This window comes from Acomys minous (assembly GCF_964271855.1).
Source record: "Acomys minous genome assembly, chromosome: 2".
Taxonomy (NCBI): Eukaryota; Metazoa; Chordata; class Mammalia; order Rodentia; family Muridae; genus Acomys; species Acomys minous.
In genome coordinates this window covers 131277116-131290367 of record NC_140484.1, presented here as the reverse complement: position 1 = coordinate 131290367, position 13252 = coordinate 131277116, and the positions used below count along the sequence as shown (strand labels likewise).

Sequence of the window (13252 nt, the reverse complement as noted above, 5' to 3'; positions counted from 1 at the left end):
GTGTTGCTGTCACCTAGCCTTGTGGAGCAGAGAGAGCCTTTCTCAGCTCACAGTTCTGGAACCCATGTAGGAAGCACAGATGCCCATGGTGGTGGCAGTGGGTGCAGGAGCTGAGGGAGGAAGGATCACAGCTTAAATCAGGAGCAGAGGCAGCGTGGGTCAGGCCAGGCTGGTCCCTTTATACCAGCGCTGTCCTGAGAATGGAGAGGCACACATGAGAGCACATCTCCAGCGACATCTAGTAGACCTCACTTTTTAAAACCCCTGGTGTCCCCTGTTACCACCTGAGGACCATGCTTCCCATCCTGTCAACCCTGAGGGGACATAGTTAAACCATGCACAAACCAGAGCAGCTGTTAATTTATTTTCAGGAATCAAACTTTATCTCTCCTGACCTTTCACCTCTCCACCACATTCGGGGTCCCTGTTTCATTCAGGGCAGTGTCTGGTTTTGCTCAGATACTTGCTACCTATACACCGCCCTTCTTGTTCACTGCACCCCTCACCTTATTGTGAAAAGAAAAGAAAGAGCTTTCTCTTTTATTATAATTATTAACATGTAATAGTTGTACAAACTAAAGAGTCTGCTGTGGAATTTCTTTGCATACATGTCCCATGCATCGAACATGCCTGCCCTCCTGTCTGGTCTCTGCTGCCCTGTCTATCCTCTTTGTCCCCTCTCCCACACCCTCTGCAGTCCCTGCATAGAGCTCTCAAAAGTACAAATATAATGAAATCTTTTCCTGGGTAAAGGTTGAACGGCTTCCCAATGGCTTCAGAATAGAAGCCTGCATTCTCTTCATCACATGCGGCCTTTCACAGTCTGTGCCCCTTTGTCTCTGTTGTCCCTGCGTTTCCTTCTCCACACAAGCCACAGGGAACTGTGCTGCTTTCCTGGAAGTTCTGATTTGTCATTGCTCCTCTTAAACTTGTTCATAGCTGCATGATCAACATCAGGCAGATAAAAACATCTTTTCGAGTCTCATGTCCTGAGATTATGCTTAATATCTGACTGGTTGTTCTCAGTATTTGCAAGTATTTATTTGATATACAACTTTTCATTTGATATCTATCTTTACATTTACAACATCTAGCCTTCAAGAATTTTCATTAAACTCAGTTTCCTCCCCCCCCCCACTTTCTCTCTGATAATGTTAGGTGACAAGGCACATCTGTCCTCAGTCACCAGGGTGACTGTGAGGTAGCTTCTTGGTCTCTCTTCCCAGCATGTACTGTGTGGAGTTTTGCCTTAGCTGGAACACTGGCCTTGAGCAGTCACCCAGGTGACTAGATGCTGTGTTTCTCCTTATAGATGCTTTTCATAGACATGAACTCAGGAAGGGTCTCCTCTCCTCAGGCAGCTCTCCTGTGTGAAGGCAAAGCAGTTGTTTCTTCTCCTGTCAGGCCTCTCCCTCCCGCCCCCCCCCCCCCAGAGGATCAGGATGTGCCATGCTATTTTGAAAACCCTAAATACTTCAAACTTTTATTTTCTGGTTGGATTTGGGGGGGCGGCGGCATTATGAGCCCTGTCTTGATGTGGCAGGGGCCCTGAGTCTATTTGGATAACACTGAAGATTGGAGGAAATGTGACTCTGTCTGTGTGTTTTAAGCCCCTAAGGTAAGATCAGAAAGCGTCTGGGGCAGTGAGAGCCAAATAGTTGAAGTCATACATTAATTATGGTCATGAATCATTTTTATTTTTAAAGTCTTTACCATTTGACAAGGTGGTTTGCATAGTACCAGCGAGGTCTAAGCAGCCCTCGCGCTTAAAGCAACTGCTACTTGTTGCCTTGTCTCAGGACTGATGATACCTATTGTTTTAAGTAAAAATTGTTTATTTCCCCTGCCTGAAGGAGTGGTCTTTATGCAATTTTTCTTGGTAAATTATTTTGAACTTACAAATGTAGGAACCAATGATCTTTCTGTTAATCTCCCACTCCGTCAATCAAAATATCCGATCTCAGGAACATGCTTCGTGTATGTAAGTGCTGGACAATCAGGAAACACATTGAGAGGCTCCCTTGCACCACCCTCCAATGCTGAGCATCTAGAAAGCGCATGAGAAGAGGAATTCTCTTGCCCCTTAGAAAGACCTGCTAAGGAAAAGGGCAAGAGGAGAGCCATTCGCTGGAATGTGTACTTGTGTTATTATATTACTGTGTATTACCTTACTGTGTAAAGCACACCTTAGTACTGTCTGTTGTGATGTGGTATGTATTTCCAGAGCAAGGGGCAAACACCTCCAGTTGCCTGGCACAGCTAGAGAAGGTTCTGGCAGAGCTGCCTCTAGTGGGTTAGAGCATGCATACATGCATCAGGAGGCAGTAGGATGGCCGAGTCCCGAGGGAGCTGCTCAATAATTGATCCCAGGAGCTGTTTGTAGAGGACCTAAGAAACCCTCAGTAACTACCAAGTAATTCCCAACAGCCTAGAAGGCTCCTACTGAACTGCTCCTAGAGATACTGATGCCATGAGACCCATTCTACAGTGACCCACCACCACCTGGTAAAGACATTCAGGCTAAGAATGATAGTTTTGTCTTAGTGAAGTAGCATTTCCACACAGTGCACCACAGTATGGTTTTTGTGTGGTCCTCATCCCAGTCAAGCTATATATATGATACCCATCACCTCAGACAGTTCCACAGTTCCTAGTTTCTGTTCCTTGCTCAGAAGCAACTAGTTACTCTTTGTCACCAAAGGTAGATTTTGCCTGCTGTTTTTACATCAAGAGCAGTATACAACATTGCTCCTAGCTTGCTCCTGGCTTTTCTTCACCTGGCATGTTTTGGGGACTTAGTCACACTTTTGTGAGCATCAGTACTCTCCTTTTTATTGCCGAGTAGACCACTACTATACAGGTCTTAATTTGGTTCTTAATTCCCTATTTGGTGGACAGTAGAATTGTTTTCTGTGACCTTTTGGGGGTGGGCATGGGCGATGGCAGTGTCTTGGCTGGCTTTGAACTCACTGTGTAGCTCAGGCTGGCCTTGAACTTCTGATCTTCCTGCCTCTGCCTCCTGAGTTCTGGGACTGGAGAAGTGCACAACTACACCTGGCTTCTGTGGACATTCTGAAACAGGTCATATGGACTTACATGTGGGTAAGCTCCTATGACTGGAATTGCTGGACTGAAGGTTAGGTGTATGCTAAGTTTCATAAGAAACTGTCCTTTCAAATGATGGTATTATTTAATTTACCTGCTCTTCACCTTTGCCTTCATTGTAACCTTAGTTCTTCTACTGGGTTAAAGTAGTATCTTATCATGAATGTTACTTATATTTGCCTCAAGACCAAGATATTAAGTTTTTTTTTCTCTGCTTACTGAACTTCCTTATTGAAATCAATTTTGAGTGCACAAAAGATTGGACCCTATCATGGTAGTTATATACATACATTCATACATACATACATACATACATACATACATACGTACATACATACATACTTTAGTACTTTGCTCTTTGGTATTTTTCCCTTCTACCTTTCTTTTTCCACCTCTTTTGCTCCCCTTCCTCAGCCCAATGCAAATGTCCATGGTTGTAGCACAAATGTATATTCCTAGCAGCATATAATGCCTCCTAAGCATTAGCAAGCTTGTGATGTCCTATGTTTCCTTGATGCTGACAGGTGAGATGGGTCACCCATATAGTTTTACTTTTCGTTTCCCTGGGGGCTAAGGTTGTTGTGCTTTAAAAAAATTTTATTGATGATTTGTTATTTGCTTTTTCTTTTAAGAATGTTCAGTTCATTTGCCGATTCACTTAACAAATAATCTGGAGTTTGGGGTGTGTGCTTAATTTTTGCCAGTTTAATTTACGTTTTGGAGCTGAGAACCAAACCAAGGCCAAGAACTCTACCTCTGAGTTAAATGTCCAACCTGCTTTTTCTTTAATATGCTGTTGGTATCAGCCCTTCCCTCGACAGCATGTGTCTGTCCCCCACCACTCTGCAGGCTGTGGTCATCCTGTTGCTCCTTGCTATGCTGCAGAGCTTTTTAACTGCACACAGCCCCATCCACCAGGTCCTGCTGCTACCCCAGCTGCTGGAGTCCTTGTGGAAAGCCGTTGCCTATACCTGTATCTTGAAGTTGCCTATGCTCACATTTTGAAGCTTATTGTGTTTTGTTTTTTCTTTAGCATTTTCAGAGTTTTACAGCTTTAAAGTTTTGATTCATGTTTAATTGATTTTATTTAATTAATTAATTAATTAATTTTTTGCATAGGAGAGGGATCTAATTTCACTCTCCTTTACGAGGGTACCTAGCTTTCCCACATCATCTGTGAGAAAGTCTGACTGTTCCCTTGCGTGGCTTCCCAGCACAGTCCTGTGTCACTTAGGGGTTTTGCTGTTTTATCCCAGTTTGAAGACCACACTTTAACTTTCCTAGTGATATCTCTAGGTGGACAGACAGTCTTGATTCAGGCAAACTAGTTAAATGTTTGTTCTGTCTGTCTGTCTGTCTGTCTCTGCATGTATGTATGTGTGTGTGTGTGTGTATGTATGTATGTATGTATGTATGTATGTATGTATGTATGTATGTATGTATGTATATGCATCACTTGTGTGCCTTGTGCCCATAGAGACCAGAAGAGGGCATTGGGTTCCCAGGAACTGGCATCACAGATGGCTTTGTGGGTTCTAGTAGTCAAGCCTGGGTCCTCTGAGTGGGTCTTCACCACTGAGCCACCTTCCAGCCCCTTGTTTGGTTTTGAGGTGGAGCCTCACACTGTGCTCCCACTAGCCTCCAAATCCTGGGCCCAAGTGATCTTGCTTCAGCCTTTCACTCACCTGGTAGTAATTTTGCATCTTAAGTTAGTACCATATTTCCTTGATCATGCAGCTGTAGAAAGCCTTGGTATTAGACAGATTTTTAAGATAGGTTCATTACTTCTAGATCTTTTGCTGTTTAGCTAAATCATAGGAATTTATATAAAGCGAGCCCTGTGTATTCCCGTGCCTCTGTGCTGCCACAGGGGGATTAAACTCAGGTCCCCGCACTTGAGCTGCAGGCCCCTTTCTGACTGAGCCATCTCCTCAGCCCCTCAGCCAGATCACTTTCTAAAGCACTCCCAACCCTGTGAGTCCTTTGCCCTAACCATGTTCTAGCAGACGCAGGCATTTCAGGGTGCTGTTGCTTTAGGACTTGTAGTTCCTGTTACTTCATTATATGTTTGAATCTAGAAATAATTGGTTTGTTCAGGGTTGATTCTATTTATCCTAAGAGATTTATAATTCATGTCTGTGGCTCTCTGTGTTTAGACTTTGTAATTAACTCACTTACATTTTTCTACAACTTGTATTTCTAGGCTTCATAGAGCCCAGTGTGCAATTAAACAGACTCAGGTAACTGTTCAGAGAATTGGAAAGGAAATTGAAGAAAAGCTAAGACTCACATCGACAAGCAATGAGCTGGTAGGTTTTTGTATAAGTACCTGTTCAAACTTGTTTTCTTCAAGCGATTATCATATTATTCTTCGAAACAGTCTCCAGACAGTATTAATAACGATACTAATGATGTTGCATTGAGATGGCTGCTGGTGCATTTTAAATGTCCAAAATAAAAGTTCCTGTGTGCTAATAACATAAGGTAAACCTGCCGTATTCTGTTAGCTGAAACTTGAGATTATATATAATTACCTGGAAGATGACTAGCAGACTATTTTATTAACGTCTTATAAGTTGAACTCTAAACATGAACTGTGTAGTGAGTGATAATAGCTACCAGGACAGGGAAAGGGGGAAAGAAGACAAATTTACTTGAAGAAAGCATTTGGGTTGGTGTTGATGGCTCAGCTGCCTGCTGATACCTGCCTGAAGCCTAACGACCCGAGTGCAGTCCGTGGCATTGTGTGGCAGGAAAGAGCCACCCCTGTAAGCTGTCCTCTGACGTCCCTGACACACGCACACACACATATAGACAAATAAGTAAATGTAAACCCCCAATTTGTTGCTCTGTGTAGATAGCTGCTGGCTTTAATGAAGATGGTTCTTACAGTGTAATTTGTATTTTCATTAGATTCACCTGGGACCAACCCACTTTTAAAGACAGATTTGAAAATAGGATCACATATAAGAGGCTGTTTACCTTTAGAGCAGTGTGGGTTGGGGGCGGCATTCAGAAGAAGCCATGGTCTCAGCCCAGGTGGACGGGTTGCAGGTCTTCCTAGAGCTTGGTGCTCTTTCATACTCTTCCTGGAGAGGGAAAAAATGGCAGCTTTGAGGCAACTGTCCTGTCTCTGAAGCCAGGTGTGTGCGCTACATTGCACATGGCGTCAATGAAGCCACATGACTGTGCACAGCTTTCACTGTGTTATGGGTCATAAAAATACTTACAATTCATAACTTGCCCTGGAGTCACAGTAATTGTTTGCCTGAAGGAACTGCTGTCTCAGGTACGCAGCCTCTCCCCCGTGTCGCCTGCCATGCTCATCTAAAGGCACCTCTGGCAGTGACGTCCTCACCGCCACGTGCTCCTGGAATTATGGGAGACACAAGCGCAGCTACCTGTGCACGTTCTCTCTCCTGGGATTTGAACTAAATGTATTTGTTCAACCTGTAGAAATGTGCTGATATTGGCAGTTGGTACAATGGAACTTCGTATGCACACTTGCTTGTGCTGCACCCGGCACGCAGCAGGTGTCCAGTGGTACCCAAGGAACAGTAGAGGCTGTGTGTTCTTCATAGCACTTTCCTTGTCTGTAGAAAATCCTCCACGCTAGAGGATTGTTATAGCTTACGATCAATAAAGGCCTAAATTTTAGGCCATGAGTACATTGTAGGGGGAGGGAAAAGTATCAGATTTTAGTCCTTTCTGTAATGCAGAGAAATGCTGCATTTTAGGACCTTTGTCTGGGGAGCACTTGCTAGGTTTTGTTTTTCTTACTTTCCTCTCCCAGGCAAGACTGGGAAATGACTTGCTTCGTTAAGTGGCTGCATATGCTTTGTCTCAGTGTGGAAACATGTATGCCTGACCTTGTTTTTCTACACTGTAAGTGGTGACACACAGAGTAAGGTGATAGAATGTATGAGTTCGCAGGGGTCAGGGTCAAAGGTTCACTGTGCGTTTATGTGCTTGGTTAATACAGAAGGAAGTCAGGGGAGTTTTGAACTGGAACTGAACCTAGAAACCATCTAGTTCCTTAATAGCCCCATTGAAAGTCACGCTAGCACACTCAGTTCCCTCTCCTGTGTGGGTTTTCTTTATAGTATTTATTACCATCTAACGTGATATCTATTTAATATATTTTTGTCTCTCTAAGCTATGAGGCTTGGGATTCCCACCTTCCTCCTTCCTCCTCCTTCAGTTTCTCCCCTCCCTTCCTTCCCAGCCTCTCCTCCCATTTGACTCTCAGCATCTAGACAAATGTTTGATAGTAGATGTGAAGTAAATATTAAGTGTGTATTGAGTTTAATAATAAACCCATGAGCTGGGCGTGGTGGCCCACGCCTTTAATCCCAGCACTCAGGAGGCAGAGGCAGGCGGATCGCTGTGAGTTTAAGGCCAGCCTGGTCTACAAAGAAAGTCTAGGACAGCCAAGGCTAACACAGAAACCCTGTCTTTAAAAAAAAAAAAAAAAGAAGGAACCCATGGGGCTGGAGAGATGATGGCTCAGCAGTTAGAGGGATTGCTGCTCTTCCAGAGGACCCAGGTCCAGTTCCCAGCACCCACATGGAGCATCTCAGAACTGCGTATGATGCAAGCTCCAGGGGACTGATCGTTTCCATGGGCAGCTGTACTCACATGGAATGCATACACAGATACACACAAACCATGGGCAGCTGTGCACATGTGGAATGCATACACACACAGACACACATAAACCATGGACAGCTGTACACATGTGGAATGCATACACACACAGGCACAAAAATCATGGGCAGCTGTATACATGTGGAATGCATATACACACAGACACACATAAACCATGGGCAGCTGTACACATGTGGAATGCATACACACACAGACACACATAAATCATGAGCAGCTGTATATATGTGGAATGCATACACACAGATACACACAAACCATAGGCAGCTGTACACATGTGGAATGCATACACAGATACACACAAACCATAGGCAGCTGTGCACATGTGGAATGCATACACACACAGACACACAAACCATGGGCAGCTATACACATGTGGAATGCATATATACAGATACACACAAATATACATGTAAATCAAAGTTAAAAACAAAAGAGAATGAATCTAAGATAAATGTCTTGTTAGAGTAAGACAGGAAGCCATAAGTTCACTTGTAGCAAATTAGCAATAGTTACCTCATCAGTTGTGGTGGCGCACATCTTTACCTCAGCACTGGGGAGGCAGAGGCAGGCGGATCGCTGTGAGTTCGAGGCCAGCCTGGTCTACAAAGTGAGTCCAAGACAGCCAAAGCTACACAGAGAAACCCTGTCTCAAGAAAAGAAAAAAAAAAGGGCTGGAAAGATGGCTCAGTGGTTTAGAGCACCGCCTGCTCTTCCGGAGGTCCTGAGTTCAATTCCCAGCAACCACATGGTGGTCACAACCATCTATAGTGTGATCTGATGCCTTTTCTGCAGATAAAACGTTCATATACAATAAATAATAAATAAATAAATCTTTGAGAAAAAAGAAAGAAAAGAAGAGAAAGAGTTACCTCCCTTTTCAAATTGGTTCAAGTCCAATTTACTCCATCCCAAATACTTTCAATATATAAGAATCACTCTTCACCCTAGCCCAAGTGACAGTGCAGTGAAAGGGAGCATTTGAAGCTGAAGCCAACCAGTTCCCTTCCCCAAATGTCTTCTTAATGAGCCCTAACTAGTTACCTGTTTGGAGACACCGAGTGTAGCTGATACCTTGCAAAGATTTGGCATCTTTTCAAATGACATCCTCGCCCAGCATGAACTGTGGCATTTAACTGTAGTTCCCAGGAAGTGTCTGCTATTGTCATTGTGGAGGTTTATGTTGTGTCTGAGGTTTTTCTCAGATGCTTTTGCTGCTGCCATTGTGTGTCTTTAAATTTTTTTAGTTTTGTTGTAGTGCTATGCTGAAGCACACTGGTTGAGTTTAGAATACTAACTCCACTTTGAATTTCCCAAGGGAAATTCTCTTGGTCATAATAAATTATTTTTAGGAGTATTACTGTTCAATTCTTTAAACATTTAGAGAATGCTTTGCTTTTATTTCATGGAGAATATTTGTCTATAATTTTGTTTTCTTACTATCTCTTTTGTGTTGGGGGCAGTGAATGCATGTGTGTGGGGTTGCAGGTTCCCATGTTCATGTATTTGGCCAGAGGACGATGTTAGGAGCCTCCCACTATCACCCTATCCCTTGACTGGCTCGCTCCAATTTTTGACCAGGCTGGTGGCCGGCAAGCCACAGCGATCCTTTTGTTTCTATATATATCCCCCAGCACTGGCATCACAGGCTCACAAGACCATGCCCAACTCTTTACTTGAGGTCCAATCTCAGGATCTCAGCTTTCTCAGCAAGCAGTCTTCCCTACTGAGCCATCTCCACGGTCTTGTTAGCTCTGCATTTGGCTTTTGTTGGTGGCACTGGTCTACTTTGCTGTTAGGAGCTTTCCTTTTCTGTTTTCTGTAGGAATACATGTAGAATTGGCTGTAGTTTTCTTTGTAGGTTTTGAGCTAGAAATGCAGTTTCTTCCGCAGTTATGGGCCATCTTCTTGTCTTCTGATGGCTGGGTCCTTGCAAGGACTTTAATGACTCTTGAGGCTGTGCAGTGTTCTCCTTTTGCTTCTAAATTATAGCTCTATGGTGGGCCCTTTTAATGTCCTATTTCATATCCTATTGTCATTCATATATCTTATAAGAAGTTTCAAGTTTGATACTTCTGCCCATATAAATCAGCTTTCAGATTTATAAGAATTTTGCAGTGATAATTCAGAGTTTCCCCATAGATTTCTCCCAGTTTTCTCTCATGTTGACATCTTCTGTACTGTGGTGCAGTTGACATGGTGTGTAGTCAAGCTAAGACAATAACGTTAACATGTCACTGTTAACTCCTGACTTTGTTCAGATTTCACCAGTGTTTCCACTCAAGTCTGTGTTGAACCTGTTTCCCTTGATTAGGGAGTCATTTGGGGTATGCAGATTTATCACATGGTAGTATAGGAACTTATTTACCCCGTTCCCAGTATCCTTAGTACAATATTTGCCGTCATTAATGAAACTATATATTATACACAGTGCATATTGTTAGTCACCATTAGCCAGAGTCCATTCTACCTTAGTGTCCTTTTTTATTCCAGAGTCCCATCAGGAAGCCGTACTGCCCACAGCGGCCATCTTTCCTTCCCTAACCTCCTCTTTGTTGTTGTTGTTCTTCTTACTATTAAAATTTTGCTTATGTATTTGTGTGTGTGTTTGCATTTGTGTGTGTACCCATGGAGACCAGAGGTCAAACCCTTTGGAGCTGGACTAATAGGCATTTGTGAGCCACCAGATGTGGGTGCTGGGATCCAAACTCTGGTCTGCTAATAGAGCAGTAAGTGCTCTTAGCCACGGAGCCATCTCAGTACTCCCACCCCACTGTCGGCTCTCACCTTGTTTGTAATGACCGACTGTCCTTGAAGACACAAGCCAAGCGCTTTGTGGAGTGGCCCTTGCCTAACACTTGTCCTCTTCTCTCAGAGGATGACAGGGCTGCTTTGGGATCCAGTCCAGGACACTGTGGCAGACTTATTCTTGTCTTCTTAGTCTTCTCTGACCTATGACAAATTGTCAGTCTTTTTTTCTCTTTAAATCACCTTGACTCGGCCAGGTGTGGTGGTGGACACCTTTAATCCCAGCACTCGGGAGGCAGAGGCAGGCGGATTGCTGTGAGTTCGAGGCCAGCCTCATCTACAAAGTGAGTCCAGGACTGCTAAGGCTACACAGAGAGACCCTGTTTCGAAGCCCCCCCACCCCCAAATCACCTTGTCTGATCATCATCGGTACTTGGTCATTGGCTAAGGCAGTGCCTCCCGGGTCTCCATGCTGGAAAACTAAAAAAGTAAAAGTGCTGGGAACAAAGCCTCACGTCCTGGAGAGGTCGTCCACACGCCTGTTTGTACTCCACTGTGAGGAAGCCTTGTCCCGACTCTTTCCACTCACTCACTTCCAGTATCTACCAGGTGGATTTATCTATAACTGTTTTGCTTTGGTTATAATCTGGTAGTATGCTGTTCGCCTTTTTGGTCTGAAGAGTCTGTGGATTTGGTCATTAAAAGATCTTTCAAACCTGGCCTGATGGCATGCTTCTGTAACTCCACAACTCCATTCAGGGGCTGTGGCTGAGGAGGATTACAACTTTGAGTCCAGTCTGGGAGACCTTCCCTTGAAAAGGAGAGGGAAGGATGAAGGTGAGGCTCAGTGGTTGGACACTCGCCTTGCATGCTCACATCCTGGACTTTGATTCCTAGCACTGGGATGGACATAGGAGAGATCATTTAGTTGAGCCTGGTATATTGGTGCTTACTTGTAATCCAGCACTCAGGATCCTGGGTCGGGATAATTGTGTTAAGTCTGGGGCCAGCCTAGGCTACTTAGTGAGTTCAAGGCCAGCCTGGGATACATAGCAAATATGTATTCTAAAATAAAGAAGTGTATAATCAGTAGTCTTTCAGGTTGACTCTTTTACCGTCTTTTTGTGTTCTTCACTCTGTGGTGCTCTGTAGTCCAGTCCATCTTGTATCTGCCCTGTTTTAGGCCTGGCATCAGCTGTCTCTCACCAACCCTGCTCCCTTGGTTGCCTGACAGTATTTAGAAACAAGATCTAGTCACCGGGTGTACTTGGGTATTGGGTGTGCTTATTGCTTTTAAAGCCTTCTCAGTGGGCATGACTATCTCTGTATGAATGTATACCTTTCTATATTAAAATAAACATGAGTTCACACTGATGTTTTCAACTCTTATGCCATGGACTTTATTCTGGCTTTCTCATTCATTTTGTTTATTTGCAGTATCTTTTTCTGATAGTGAGAAACCTGGCTCCCATTAAGTATAATGTATTTATCTGTTAAGTCCTGGCATATGTGTAAAGTGGCTCAGATTTCTTTTTCCATTTGTTTTGTTATTATAATTATTAGTGTATATTAAGTCTTTATATTAATGGGTTTCCCTATGACATTTCCATATACACACATACCATGCTTTCAGTGTATCTGCCCCCAGCCCAGCCTCCTTGCCTTGTCTTTACTACTTCCAGGTCATCTGTTACATTGTTTTTACCTTAGCTTTTGCTTATGAGAGAAAATATTTTCCTAATTCTAATTAGACATTTTCAGCTTCATTTGTTGGGTTTTGCTTATTTATTTTTTATTTTATGTGTATGGGTAAGCCATTTTGCCTGCATGTGTTTCAACACTGCCTGTGTGCCTGATGCCATGAAGGGCAGAAGAGGGCATAAGATCTCTGGAACTGGAGTTACATAAAATTGTGAACCACTGTGTGGGTGTGAGAATCACCCACCCTTCGCTCTTCTGAAAGAGTAGCCAATACTCTTAACTGCTAGTACTTATAAATAATATATTTGTATATTTATTTTTATATACAAATTCTTTTCCCGATAGATATTTGAAGAATATGTTCTTTGAGTCTGTGGCTTGGATTTTTTAAAAAATTATTAAAAATCATTTGTTCGGGGCTGGGCATAATGGCATACATCTTTAATCCCAGCACTCAGGAGACAGAGGCAGGCAGATCTCTGTGAGTTTGAGGCCAGCCTGGTCTACAAAGCAAGTCCAGGACAGCCAGGGCTACAAGAGAAACCCTGTCTTTAAAAAGAAAGAAAGAAAGAAAGAAAGAAAGAAAGAAAGAAAGAAAGAAAGAATCATTTGTTTTAAAGATTATTTATTTTTGTTTTATGTATATGAATGGTACATGTGTGTGCCACAGTCTGGTGCCACCTGAAGTCAGAAGCCATCTTTGGATCCCCTGGAACTGAAGCTACAGTTAGTTGTGAGCCATCTGATATGGGTGCTGGGAACCCAACTCAGGGCCTCAGCAAGAGCAGGAAGTGCTCTTCTTAACTGTTGAGCCATCTCTCCCGTCTGCCTTGTTGTTGTTATTCCTAATAATATTTAAAGAGCAAAAAAATTAAAGTTCAGTAAATCTAATATATTTGTATATTTGTTTGTATATGTGGGTGCTTATGTATACCTGTCCGCACATGTGTGTGTGTGTGTATGTGTGTGTGTGTAGCAGGAAAACTCCCTCAGGTGTTCTTCTACTGGATCCTTCGTTTAATTTGGGTTTGTT

The 13252-nt window shown here is 43.2% G+C and overlaps 1 protein-coding gene across 1 annotated transcript in view; it reads left to right on the top strand.

Annotated features, from left to right (window-relative positions):
- The window catches only part of UVRAG (UV radiation resistance associated), a 260496-nt gene that overhangs the window by 107552 nt on the left and 139692 nt on the right, over positions 1–13252 (top strand). The window contains exon 7 of the mRNA XM_084773991.1: positions 5309–5414. Coding sequence (XP_084630117.1) covers positions 5309–5414 — 106 coding nt within the window. The remainder of the gene's footprint in view (positions 1–5308; positions 5415–13252) is intronic.